The 14,366-nt window shown below is 44.6% G+C and overlaps 1 protein-coding gene across 2 annotated transcripts in view; it reads right to left on the minus strand.

The window, feature by feature from the left end:
• prkcha (protein kinase C, eta, a) overlaps window positions 1-14,366 on the minus strand; it is a 239,013-nt gene that overhangs the window by 96,673 nt on the left and 127,974 nt on the right. For both annotated transcript variants that reach the window (XR_007248298.2, XM_048538173.2), the window contains exons 4-7: window positions 14,329-14,363; window positions 12,867-12,949; window positions 1,891-2,020; window positions 263-402 (exon numbers count right to left, since the gene is read on the minus strand). Coding sequence is in view for 1 of the 2 variants with exons in the window: in XM_048538173.2 (XP_048394130.2) it covers window positions 263-402; window positions 1,891-2,020; window positions 12,867-12,949; window positions 14,329-14,363 (388 nt within the window). In the remaining variant the exon portion in view is untranslated. The remainder of the gene's footprint in view (window positions 1-262; window positions 403-1,890; window positions 2,021-12,866; window positions 12,950-14,328; window positions 14,364-14,366) is intronic.

Consider the following 14,366-nt stretch of genomic DNA (forward strand, 5'->3'; position numbering starts at 1 on the left):
GAAATTCCAGGCATGGTTATTGACAGGCATGGTTCCCAATGGAAGTGTGGAATTGGAATAAACAATGGCTATATTTCTGTAGCATATTTTCAATCTCAGGATGCAAAACAAATGAGCCAAAGAACAGCTTTTTGAGGTTGTAATGTAGGAAACAGGGCAGCCAAAACAAGGACTGCATCACTGACAGCATTGTTCACCATTGATTACAAATACAAACCTTCATTATTCAATGTTAGAAATAGCACTTCAGCAGCATCCTTACCGTCTGCCTCCTCTTTAAAGTGGAGATGCCTCCTGCACTGAGTCCCATCTCTGCCAGCTTCCTAGCGAGTTCCACAGAGTTTACTCCACAGCTTGGGGCAACGTTGTTCTCACAACGAATGTGAATGTTCATTTTGCAAACTGCCAAGAGGAGAGACATTATTTTATATTAGTGTTTCACGGAGAGTAAATCCGAGTCAGGAATATCAGTTCTTTAAAACTGCCAAAGGGAAAAACAACTTCCCTGTGGAATTCTACATGTCCAGCATATTATGTAACACCTTCATATTGACCAGATCTTGATAGGTATCCAGGAAATAACACAAACTCTCTCAGCCACTCTGACTGTTCACATAATCATCAGCAGGCCACTGGCTCTCTTGATAAAGGAGTCTATATGATCTCAGGATTCCTATGCTAACAGGGCATCTATTAAATGGCTCTGATTAAAAGGGACCACACTGTGCTGATTGTCTGCATTAGTGAGGCCATTTGACAGACACTTCATTTCATTACCACAATCCTGTAATTAAGTCTAAGAAGGAATTTATCTTTTGGAACAGCTCAGAGTTTAAGAGGTATACAGCTGGTAGAATTCAATCCCCTCTATTTATTCCTGATTGTAATCTTTTTGTCATTCCTGTTACTATCCCAATGGCAGCAGGTTGACTGAAAGAATTGTTGACCAAAAGAAATGCAGTCTACCAGCAACATCTACCTTGGGACATAGGAAGGTTTTGTCATGCTCCTCTTTTCAAAGAAAAATTCTGTGATCTTTGAAAGTTCACTTAAACACAGAGACAGGATCTTAATTCAAATTTAAAATGTCAATACAGTTCAGTAGTGTTCATTTTGATTTTGGTGACAGTGTCAAATGGCTGTTAGCAGATTGTTCCTCATCAAAATTATTTTGGTGACATTTTAACTCCAGATGAGTTCTAACTGATTGGCTCGAACAGAATTATTAATTGATTTTATACTCATTTCAGAAGCACTGCCCTGCAAACAGCATTTAGGAAACAGGATTAAACATTGAGTGAAATAGATGCTTCAGGACCACATTCTTTATATAGTCTTCAAAAACTTTAATTGGGACATAGTGAGGATTAGGAGCAACTTGTTCTTCGTACATCTGAGATCATGGGGTCCACTATACATGAAAAAATATAACTGCCTTAAACTAGATTCAATTTCCACAACTGGGATGTCAAAAGCATGACACGTGTACTTTACACTACACACTTTTTGGGAGAAGGTGTAAAGCTGCTAGAGTTCATAGAAATGTAGGGAACCCTTTTGGTGAGTTACTATTCCTCCTCAATAGATTCAAGGACACTTTTGGGTCGTGCCCTGTTGGGGAAGTCAAGTGCCCTTTAGAATCAAGTATAAATGAAAGTGTGTAAAAAATGGATAAACTCATGGTTAAATCAAGGTAACTGTCAAGTTGTCAAGATAATTAAATCCCCTACCTTTTACACGTTTGAAAATTTTGTCTGGATTGCTGAAAACCAGTGCTTGCTACTTCACTTTGTCTGTTGCCATAACCACCTGCTCTCTGCAAATGTACAAACCCTACTTTTCTCATTTACATCAGCAAGTAGAGACAGAGTGCCTTACGGACAGCATTACCTTTACACTGCTTCCCTTGCCTCATCAGCCCATACAGAAGGGAGCCACAATGATCACAGAAGGTTGGCACCTTGTAGTTATGGATGTTGAATTGATGACGTACATTGATGCTAAATCTTTGTTCACATACCTATTAAATATAATGGTCAATTATTTAAGACAGCTGTGGATACAGATAAACACAAAGACAGACTTCCTATTGGAACCATTTGTAGGGCTTGATTTTATTTTCAATATCACGTCTCAAATTTTACTCTCCCTTTAGGAATGCAATCTTCTCCTCATATGGACGGAATGTTCTACTTCCGGGGCTGAGAAGACCAGTCAGTCATAGGGAAAGGAAGGCTTGAGGAGGCTGATCTGAAACATGCCTATTACGGCCTGTCCATGTTGAACATTCCAAAATATACTTCACCCAATTGTTGTGGAGAGAGTCCATACATAGCAGCATTACACACATCCCTCCAAAGAGGTGGGATCTATCATTAAGGATGGGGTAACTGAACACTTTATATGGATTTCCAGAAGGCATTTGATAAATCTACATAAGAAACTGTTAACTAAGGTAACTCACAGAATTAAGGACATATTACTGACATGCCTGGGAAATTGGTTGAGTGGCAGGTGACAGAAGAAAGGGATACTGGGTAGGTACTCAAACTAGCAAGATGTGCTGTCCCACAACGAACTTTGTCAAGGTCTCAATTATTCACATTATTTATTAACAACTTGGATGATGGCATTGAAAGTCATATATGCAAATTTGCTGCTGACACAAAGTTTAGTGGCATTGTAGGTGTGTACATGATAGCATCAAATACAAACGGATGTTGGTCGACTAAGTGAATGGGCAAAACTGGCAGTAGATGGAGTTCAATGGAAACAAGTGTGAGGCTATCCATTTTTGACTAAAATAGGAGCGATCAGATTATTTTCCTAATGAAATGAAGTTGCCTGCATGCATGTCCAAAGAGAGTTAGTGCTTGGGACTTACAGTCAGCAATAACTGAACGAGCTGCTCGTCATAAGAGACTGGAATTGAAATTATACTTTTAATCTGTAAAGATTCTCTGATATCGGTTCTCAATCTAGGCCTCGCACAAGTTTAAGGGTTGAAGTTGAGAGCGAATTTTATTAGAGAATGATTCTGCGATGGCTGAAACAACCACATCGGTATCGGCCTCCAGTAGAACCAGGTGACCATTAAATCAGATGTTCATTTTGATCGGTTGTGATTTGACTGTTCCAAATCAGGTGTAGGTGTATTTTCCAGAGTGTGCACTCTCCTGGATATCGGCCTAGGTGTTCCTTTACTCAGTATAGATCTAAGGGGACTATTGCAGTTTCAGGTCTGCATACCAGCAGCAACTATAGTAACTTGCTGACCTGGACCCTGAAGGAAAATTTTAACCATTTGGCTGAGGCTTGGCTTTGTTTTGGGGTTTTCCTATAGGTTGAACTAGAGTCCTGTTGTTTAGGATATGTCCCGAGTGAGGCTATGCAATTGCCTTCACACACTAGCGTTCCCCAAGCTCATTCAGGCTGGAGAGGGTGACAACTTCCATTGGAATATCCTGTAACTCAAATACCCAACTTGTTGCATTTTCCAATGATAAAGCCAATTGTAGTGCATGTTCGAAGTCCAACTGGGATTCAGCTAGTAGACACTTTTGCACCATTACATCATTAATTCCACATACCAAACGGTCTCTCAGCATCTCATCAAGGGTTAAACCAAAGTCACAGGCCTCTGCCAGTCATCTTCACATAATTCCGATGTGGATTTCCCTGGTTCCAAAATTGCTGAGTTGAAAGGGTTCAGGAAAGATTTACAAGGATGTTGCCAAGGTTGGAGGGTTTAAACTTCAGGGAGAGGCTGAATAGGCTGGGGCTATTTTCCCTGGAGTGTCGGAGGCTGCAGTGTGACCTTATGAAATCATTAGGAGCATGATGTGGAGGTGTCAGCCTGTGTCAGACTGGGGTGGAACAAAGTTGGAAGTCACATGACACCAGGTTATAGTCCAACAGATTTACTTGAAATCATAAGCTTTAGGAGCTTACCCCCTTCGTCAGGTGAAGTGAGAAAGAAGCTCATAGACACAGAATTTATGCTTAGAGAGATCAAGAGCAAAGAGATCAAAAGATTATACAAATGGTGTGAGTGGAGTGTCAAACAACAAAGTCTAATCTGGTCATCCAAATTGTTAGACATGTGAGTAAAGTGTCAACAGCTGAATAACAAGTGAAGGGAAGACCTATAATCCAATTAAATGAGGGAGAGAGATAATTATAAAAATTTAAAACTACGGTGGTGCCGGAGACAAACCAAATAATTGGAATAACCAATTATAACCGTCACGTGCTGAGGGGCTAACTAAACTGGTCTGAGTAAGACTTCTTCACTGTGCAGGCCCTCTGACCAATGGTACACACCAGGTACATTGATAACATTTTCTTCCTTTGGAATCATGGCGAGGAATCATTCAAACAGTCTGTCTCTGAGGTAATAAAGTGTGAAGCTGGATGAACACAGCAGGCCAAGCAGCATCTTAGGAGCACAAAAGCTGACGTTTCGGGCCTAGACCCTTCATCAGAGAGGGGGATGGGGAGAGGGTTCTGGAATAAATAGGGAGAGAGGGGGAGGCGGACCGAAGATGGAGAGAAAAGAAGATAGGTGGAGAGGAGAGTATAGGTGGGGAGGTAGGGAGGGGATAGGTCAGTCCGGGGAAGACGGACAGGTCAAGGAGGTGGGATGAGGTTAGTAGGTGGGAAATGGAGGTGCGGCTTGAAGTGGGAGGAGGGGATGGGTGAGAGGAAGAACAGGTTAGGGAGGCAGAGACAGGCTGGGCTGGTTGCGTGATGCAGTGGGGGGAGGGGACAAACTGGGCAGATTTTGGGATGCGGTGGGGGAAGGGGAGATTTTGAAGCTGGTGAAGTCCACATTGATACCATTGGGCTGCGGGGTTCCCAAGCGGAATATGAGTTGCTGTTCCTGCAATCTTTGGGTGGCATCATTGTGGCACTGCAGGAGGTCCATGATGGACATGTCATCTAAAGAATGGGAGGGGCAGTTAAAATGGTTTGCGACTGGGAGGTGCAGTTGTTTATTGCGAACCGAGCGGAGGTGTTCTGCAAAGTGGTCCCCAAGCCTCCGCATGGTTTCCCCAATGTAGAGGAAGCCAAACCGGGTACAATGGATACAATATACCACATTGGCAGATGTGCAGGTGAACATCTGCTTAATATGGAAAATCATCTTGGGGCCTGGGATAGGGGTGAGGGAGGAGGTGTGGGGGCAAGTGTAGCACTTCCTGCGGTTGCAGGGGAAGGTGCCAGGTCTGGTGGAGTTGGAGGGCAGTGTGAAGCGGACAAGGGAGTCACAGAGAGAGTGGTCTCTCTGGAAAGCAGACAAGGGTGGGGATGGAAAAATGTCTTGGGTGGTGGGGTCGGATTGTAGATGGCGAAAGTGTCAGAGGATGATGCGTTGTATCCGGAGGTTGGTGGGGTGGTATGTGAGAATGAGGGGGATCCTCTTTGGGTGGTTGTGGCGGGGGCGGGGTGTGAGGGATTGGTTGCGGGAAATGTGGGAGACGCGGTCAAGGGGGTTCTCGACCACTGCGGGGGGAAAGTTGCGGTCCTTGAAGAACTTCGACATCTGGGATGTGCGGGAGTGGAATGCCTCATCCTGGGAGCAGAAGCGGCGTAGGCGGAGGAATTGGGAATAGGGGATGGAATTTTTGCAGGAGGGTGGGTGGGAGGACGTGTATTCTAGGTAGCTGTGGGATCTTCAAAATCTCCCCTTCTCCCACCGCATCCCAAAACCAGCCCAGTTCGTTCACTCCCCCCACTGCATCACACAACCAGCTCAGCTCATCCCCTCCCACCACTGCATCCCAAAACCAGCCCAGCCTGTCCCTGCCTCCCTAACCTGTTCTTCCTTTCACCTATCCCTTCCTCCCACCTCAAACTGCACCTCCATTTCCCACCTACTAACCTCATCCCACCTCCTTGAAATGTCCGTCTTCCCTGGACTGACCTATCCCCTCCCTACCTCCCCACCTATACTCTCCTCTTCACCTATCTTCTTTTCTCTCCATCTTCAGTCCACCCCCACCACCTCCCTATTTATTCCAGAACCCTCACCCCATCCCCTTTTCTGATGAAGGGTCTAGGCCCGAAATGTCAGCTTTTGTGCTCCTGAGATGCTGCTTGGCCTGCTGTGTTCATCCAGCTCCACACTTTTTTATCTTGGATTCTCCAGCATTTGCAGTTCCCATTGTCTCTGCAGTAATGATGGATTGTGCTTTTCAGGTATCCATTTCTTTTGAAGACTCTGCAAGTGCTCCTGTTCTGCTTTGCGTTGTTCTGAGTTGTTGCAATGTGTTGTGACTCGTTTAAACAGTGTCTTGATGTGTTGTGGCTTGTTTAAATAGTGTCCCGAGACAGACCACAAGAGGAAGACACAACACAGCCAGATGACAAAGGTTGGAGCTGGATGAACACAGCAGGCCAAGCAGCATCTTAGGAGCACAAAAGCTGACATTTTGGGCCTAGACCCCTCATCAGAAAAGGAGGATGGGGAGAAGGTTCTGAAATAGAAAGGGAGAGAGGGGGAGGCGGATTGAAGATGGATAGAGGAGAAGATAGACGAGGTAAAGGGGTGAAGATGGAGCCTGTAGATGCTCTAATCACCCTACCATACATCTAGGACATATCAGAGATGAGCAGAAGACTATACACGGGTAGCCCACAAACCAACAACGACCCTACTACAGCTACTGATGAATGTAAAGGATCCCATATCCAAAACCAGCAAAACGGGGTTAACACCATGCGAGATAGTCATGTGACTCGGCCAACATGTCTACCTCATATGATGCAGGCAAGGATGCCCTGAGGCATGGTAAATTGGCAATTTACCACGTGAGAAACACTGCAGAGGCCAAACTGGAAGAAAGTTGACTATATGGATACATGAACACCAACCAGCCACCAAGAGACACACTTGTCTCACTACACAGGATAATGACGGACACAAATTCGACTGGGACAATACAACAATAATTGCACAAGCCAAACAGAGAGATACCACGGAATTCCTGGAGGTCTGGTATTCCAACTGGAACTCCATCAACAAACATACTGAATTAGGCCCTGTGTACAAACCACAGAGTAACAAAACCAGAAGTAATACCATCCAGCCCATCAAAACAAGGCCTATACATAACAAGCGGGGCAGAACACTGACGCTTCACTGGAGGTGCACTGACGATGTTACCTAGCAGGGTGATAAAATGTTTGCAATCAAATCCACCAGCTCGGCGAACATGTCCACAGCCTCATCCACAACCCAAGCTACAAGTCTTCTGGAAAACTTTAATCACTGAAATAACTACATAGCAATATCAAGGCTCACCACGGACTACTCTTCAGAATCAGTCTCATTCTTGGACACATGCATCTCCATCAGGGATGGACGCTACAGTACCTCACTCTACTGCAAGTCCACAGATAACCTCACAATGCTGCAATTCTTTAGCTTCCACTCAAAACATATTAAAGAAGCCATCCCTTACATACAAATCCTGTGCATTCACAGGATCTGCTCAGATGAGGAGGAATGTGATGGACAGCTAAATATTTTGAAGTAGACCCTCATAAGAACAGGATACGGTGCTCAACTCATTGATCACCTGTTCCAACATGCCACAGTGAAAAACCACAATGGCTTCCTCAGAAGACAGACACAGGTTATGACTGATAGAAGACCCTTCATTGTCCTGTACTTACAGGAGTGGTCATGCTCTTTGCAACCTTCACTACATTATTGATGACGATGGGCACCTCACCAAGATCTTCCCTCCACCTCCAGGTCTCGCCTTCAAATAACCACCAAACCTTAAACAGACCATCATTCGCAGCGAACCACCCAGCCTTCAGGAGAACATTGACCACAACACCACACAATCCTGCCTCAGCAACCTCTGCAAGGCACGTCAGATCATCAGCATGGATACTACCATCACACATGGCAACACCACCCACCATACACACGGCAGATAGTCATGTGACTTGGCCAACATGCCTACCTCATATGGTGCAGGCAAGGATGCCCTGAGGCATGGTAAATTGGCAAGACATGCAGACGGTACGACAATGGATGAATGGATACTGCACAACAATCGCCGGACTGGGATGTTCCTTCCCAGTTGGGGAACACTTTAGTGGTCAAGGACATTCGGCCTCCGATCTTCAGGTAAGCGTCCTCCAAGGCAGTCTTCGAGATACACAGCAACACAGAATCACTGTGCAGAAACTGATAACCATGTTCTGTACCCATGAAGACGGCCTCAACCATGGTATTGGGTTCATGTTGTGCTACATGAGATTCCACCACACTGTTCTGTATCTGTAAAATCTTCCTTATGTTCCTGTTTTGTCACCATCAGCTGAATAAACTGTTATGATCCCTCTACCTTAATTAATTTGTACGGTTTTGGATTACTTTGGTCAGACCCTCAGCATGTGACTCTTATACCTATCAACTTTTTCCAGTCATTTAGTTTGTCTCCAGCTCCATCTTATTTTTATTTCTTTTGTAATTATCTGCCTCACTTAATCAGATTATAGGTCATCCCTTCGCTTGTAATTCAGCTGTTGACTCTTTACTCACACCATCTAACACTTCAGATCACCTGCAGGGGCTTATTATTCAACACTCCACTCACAACATTTGTATAACCTTTTGATCTCTTTGCCCTTGATCTCTCCATCCATAAATCCTGTGTTCTGTGTGCTTCTTTCTCACTTCACCTGATGAAGGGGCCACACTCCGAAAGCTTGTGATTTCAAATAATTCTGTTGGACTATAACCTAGTGTTGTGTGACTTTTGACATTGCAGCCATGGATATGGTAAATAGCTAAGCTCTTTTCCCCAGGCTGAGGGCATAAGTTTAAGGTAAGAGAGGAAAGACTTATGAGGGACTTAAGGGGTGACTTTTTCACTCAGAGGGTGGTGCGTGAGTAGAATGAGCTGCCAGAGGAATTGGGGGAGGCCGGTAAAATTACAACATTCAAAAGTCATTTGATGGGTACATGAATAGGAAGGGTTTGAGAGATATGGGCCAAAACACTGTCAAATGGGACTAAATTAATTTAGTAAATCTGGTTGGAATGGATAACTTTGACGGAAGGGTTGGTTTTCATGTTGTACAGCTCTACGACTCAATGATTAGAAGAGGCTTGATCAGATGGGCAAATGGGCCAAGGAGTGATTGAAGGAGTTTAATTTAGATGAAGAGAGGTGCTGCATTTCAGTAAGGCAAATCAGGGCAGACTTATAACTGTAGTGCTAAGGCCCTGAGGAGTGTTGCCAAACAAAGACACCTTGAGGTACAGGTTCATAATTCCTTGAAGATAGAGTCCCAGGTAGACAGGGTAGTAAAGGCGGCATTCGGTACGCTTGCCTTCATTGGTCAATGTCGTGAGTATAAGAGGTGGGATGTCATGTTATGGCTGAACAGGACATTGGTTAGCCCACATTTGGAACATTGCATTCATTTCTGGTCTCCCTGCTATAGGAAAGATATTGAATTGAATAGAATCCTTATAGTGTGGAAACAGGCCATTTGGCCCAACAAGTCCACACCAACGCTCAGAACAGAATCCCACCCAGACCCACAACCTCTTCCCTATGCCTATAATCCTACATTTCCCATCGCTGTTGTGCCTAACCCACATATCCCTGGACATTATGGGCAATTTAGGATGGGCAATCCACCTAAGTTTACACATCGTTGTCCTGTGGGAGGAAACTGGAGCACCCAAAGGAAACCCAAATAGACACTGGGAGAATGTGCAGATTCCACAAGACAGTGTGGGGGAGGCAATGGCATAGTGGTACTACTGCTGGACTATTAATCCAGAGACCCAGGTAATATTCTGGGAACCTGGGTTTGAATCCCACCACGGCAGATGGTGGCATTCAAATTCAATAAGTCTAATGGTGACCATTAATCCATTGTCAATCATCAGGAAAACCCATCTGGTTCTTTCTGGAAGGAAAGTGCCATCCGTACCTGGTCTGGCCTACCTGTGACTCCAGACCCACAGCAATGTGGTTGATCCTTAACTGCCCTCTGGGCAATTAGGGATGGACAATAAATGCTGCCTGGCCAGCAATGTCCTCATCCCCTGAATGAATATAAAGAAGTCAGAAGTGAACTTGGGTCCCTGGTGCAATGAGGCAGCAGTGCTAACCGTTGAGCCACCATGCCACCCTCAATTGTGAAACTTGAAAGGGTTCAGAAAAGATTGAAAAGGATGATGCCAGGATTAGACGGTTTGAGCTATAGAGAGAGGTTGAACAGGCTGGGATCATTTTCCCTGGAGCATTGGAGGCTGAGGGATGACCGCATTGATGTTTACAAAATCATGTGGATAAGGTGAATAGCCAAGATCTTTTCTCCAGGGCAGGGAAGTCCAAACCTAGAGGTCCAGGTTTAAGCTGGGAAGGGAAAGATTTAAAAGGGACCTAAGGGGAAACTTGTTCACACAGAAGGTGGTGTGAGTATGGAATGAGCTGCCAGAGGAAGTGGTGGCGGCTGGTACAATTACAACATTTAAAAGGCATCTGGATGTGTACATGAATAGGAAGGGTTTGGAGGAATACGGGCCAAGTGCTGGCAAATGGGACTATATTAGTTTAGGATATCTGGTTAGCATGGATGAGTTGGACTGAAAGGTCTATTTCCATGCTGTAAGTAAATGAAATATTCCTATTCCCATCTCCTGCCACCAGGGGGCACTGTCACATTATTTGGCTGAAAGTTAGCATGGAGCAAAAAAAGAGACTTGAAGATTTGAAATCTCTCACAAATAACATTGTGACTTCGGGAGAGGAACCTAATCTTGTGTGCAGATAATTTCTGATTGGGAGCAATTCTGCTCCCTCGGCACTCCCACAGGATAACTTTGATGCGGGCTGTTAGCGAAACAAATGGCAATGGCTACACAGCCCACATTCATATTGTAGAAACAACTACTCCATGCTGACCAAGCTTCCCAAATTAGACCAATCCCATTTGCCGGTGTTTGGCCCGTATCCGTCTAAACCTTTCCTATTCATGAAACCTGTTCAAATGTCTTTTAAATGTTGTAGATGTACCAGCATCTACCATTTCCTCTGGCAGTTCATTCCACAGACAAACCTCCCTCTGTGTCAAAAAGTTGCCCCCTCAGGCCCCTTTTAAATCTTTTTGCTCTCACCTTAAAATTATGCGCCTCAAGTTTTGAACTCTGCCACCTCAGGGAGAGGTATGGGATGGATTGCTGAGATGCAATTAGCTGGAGATGCCAGTTTCCTGATTCAATTATGCCCCTGGGCCATAGAGATAAGGTAGAGGGCTGCAGAGATTACAGCCTAATGTCAGGGGCTTGTTGGCCACATAGTGCGATGCTGATGGGCAGCCAATCACACTCATTAGAGAGGATGTATTAAAGTTTGTCAATGCATTAATGGAAGCCAACCAGGATTTTCCAGTTGGTAATAACACAGTGTGGAGCTGGACGAACACAGCAGGCCAGGCAGCATCAGAGGAGCAGGAAGGCTGACGTTTCGGGCCTAGACCTTCTTCAGAAATGGGGGAGAGAGAAGGTAGCTCAGAAATTAATAGACAAAGGAGGGGTAGGCCTGGGAGCACTAGGTAGGATGGCAAAATTTGTGCGCAGGTGGGGAGTGGTGGGGGTTGGTCAGTGAGGTGGGAGCGGCGGATAGATGGGTGAGAAGACGGGCAGATTGTGTCAGGTCAATGGGGATGACAGGAAGGGTTGGTCATGGGATGAGGCTGGGGTCGGGGGGGGGCGGCGGTGCGGGGAGATTTTAAAACTGGTGAAATCCGTGTCTAGGCCATCGGGCTGCAGGCTCCAGAGGTGGAATATGAGGTGCCCAGCTTCTCAGAGCAGGAGAGGACAGGGCATGGTTGAGCCCTGTGATGGCAGCCTTTCAGGGCTGGGGGATCAGTGCCCTAGCTAGGGGTGCTCCCTGCTACAGGCTGCTCCACTGTAGTCACACCACATTTCACATTTCATATCTCCAATAGAGGTGAATGACTTTCATTTTCAATTTCTGAATGAACTTTTTGACAAAATATTTGTGTTCATCCAAATATATGACATCAATGCTGAATGGCCTGCAACAAAGCAGCAGCTGCACCAGGATGTTTCTGATTGACACATGGAAACAACGATATTTGTTTATGGGATGTTGCCAAGCTCCTAGTTGCCTTGGAGGTGGGGAGCTGCCTTCCTGAACCATTGCAATCTTTTGGATGTAGTTAACACCCACAGTGCTGTCAGGGAGGGATTTCCAGGATTTTGACACAGTGATTGTGAAAAAAAAAGCCCAGCAAAACATTCCCAAGTCAGGATGGTGAGTGGCTTGGAGGGGAACTTCCAGGTGGTGGTGTTCCCAGGATTCTGCTGCCCTTGGCCTGCGAGATAGAAGTGGATATTGGTTTTGAAGATGCTGTCTATGGGACCTCGGTTAATTTCTGCAATGTATCTTGGAGACAGCACAAACTGCTGCTATTGGGTGTCAGTGCTGCAGGGAATGAATATCAAACATGTTAGATGGGGTGCTAATCAAGCAAGCTGATTTGTTGTTCTGATTTTCTTCAGTTTTGTGGGAGCTATCCTCATCCAGGTGAATGATAGTATTTTGTCAGACTCCTGGCGCGTGCCTTGGAGACAGGTTTTGGGGAGACAGGAGATGAGTTACTTGCTGCAGAATTCCAAGCCTGGGACATTTCACCTGGTTTAGATCTTTACCTTTCCAGTACACAGATATGTTTTGCAAATGCTGCTAAAACACAATTGGAAATCTCACACATTCAAGGTGGCACTACAAGGACATATAGACAATTATACCAGACCAAAATATTGTTAAACAAACACAGGAATTCAGCGCTGCCTGTACCTCCTCTTTTTTGTCCTTCTTTATTCTTGGGCATGCTGTGACAATTAACTGGTGACAGCGTTTGTGAACCACACACGTACACACTGTGAGATAAACAGGAGCGAGGATTAATGCTATAAATCATCAGCCATTTAAATAGCAGTCTTGCCTATCACAAACAGATCCAATTCTTCATGAAAGTACTTATAATTTTTTCCAATTTTTTAAAAGCATTATGAACGTTTTGTTTAGCTCAATGAAGGTTTAATTGTTGTAAACCAGGCAATATTAGACCATAAGACCATAAGACATAGGAGTGGAAGTAAGGCCATTCAGCCCATCAAGTCCACTCCGCCATTTAAATCATGGCTGATGGGCATTTCAACTCCACTTCCCTGCACTCTCCCCGTAGCCCTCGATTCCTTGTGAGATCAAGAATTTGTCGATCTCTGCCTTGAAGGCATCTAACGTCTCGGCCTCCACTGCACTCTGCGGCAATGAATTCCACAAGCCCACCACTCTCTGGCTGAAGAAATGTCATCTCATTTCAGTTTTAAATTTACCCCCTCTAATTTTAAAGCTGCCCACAGGTCCTAGTCTCCCCGCCTAACGGAAACAACTTCTCAACGTCCACCCCTTCTAAGCCATACATTATCTTGTAAGTTTCTATTAGATCTCCCCTCAACCTTCTAAACTCTAATGAGTACAATCCCAGGATCCTTAGCCGTTCAGCATACGTTAAACCAACCATTCCAGGGATCATCCGTGTGAATCTCTGCTGGACACGCTACAGGGCTAGTATGTCCTTCCTGAGGTGTGGGGCCCAAAACTGGACACAGTATTCTGCATGGGGCCTAACTAGAGCTTTATAAAGTCTCAGAAGCACATCACCACTTTTATATTCCAACCCTCTTGAGATAAATATTATTAAAGAATCACTTATCAATCATCAACCATTGAGCAGTGATGCTAAGTGAGCCCAATGAGATTTTTTTCTTCAAATAAAAATCTTCATATCTGCAATTACTAACAGTTCTTCATTGATGAGACAGAGTGAAGATCATATAATGGAGTGCTGTTCAACAAAACCCTCAGATGAGAAAGAGACTTCATTTTAAATAACAAGCTTTTTCTCCAGATGCCAACCAAAAGTTCCTAAATTCTCTGGAACTCAATGAGTTGATTGCCATACTCAGGTAGGTTAACACTGATCATCAGAGTTATTAACTGACTGATTTATTTCACAAATACCATGCTTTCTTATTTCAGGAATTTCAGGTCAAAGTAAAAATGAGCACAAACCCAGTTTCCTAGGCCATTCTGAAAGTGGTCAGCTAAATAAAGGTATCTTTTGTTCTTAGCTGAATCTCTTATTTAGAATGAGGAACTTGGCTGAGAAACAACTTTCGCATGATTACAGATTAGGGTGCACTCTTCAACAGATAAATATCATCAGACTCATTAAATTAAAATCAATGATTACCTTGACACTGGTATCCCTGCTTTCCAAAAATTCCCCTG

This window comes from Stegostoma tigrinum, chromosome 10 (genome assembly GCF_030684315.1).
Source record: "Stegostoma tigrinum isolate sSteTig4 chromosome 10, sSteTig4.hap1, whole genome shotgun sequence".
NCBI classification, from domain to species: Eukaryota; Metazoa; Chordata; class Chondrichthyes; order Orectolobiformes; family Stegostomatidae; genus Stegostoma; species Stegostoma tigrinum.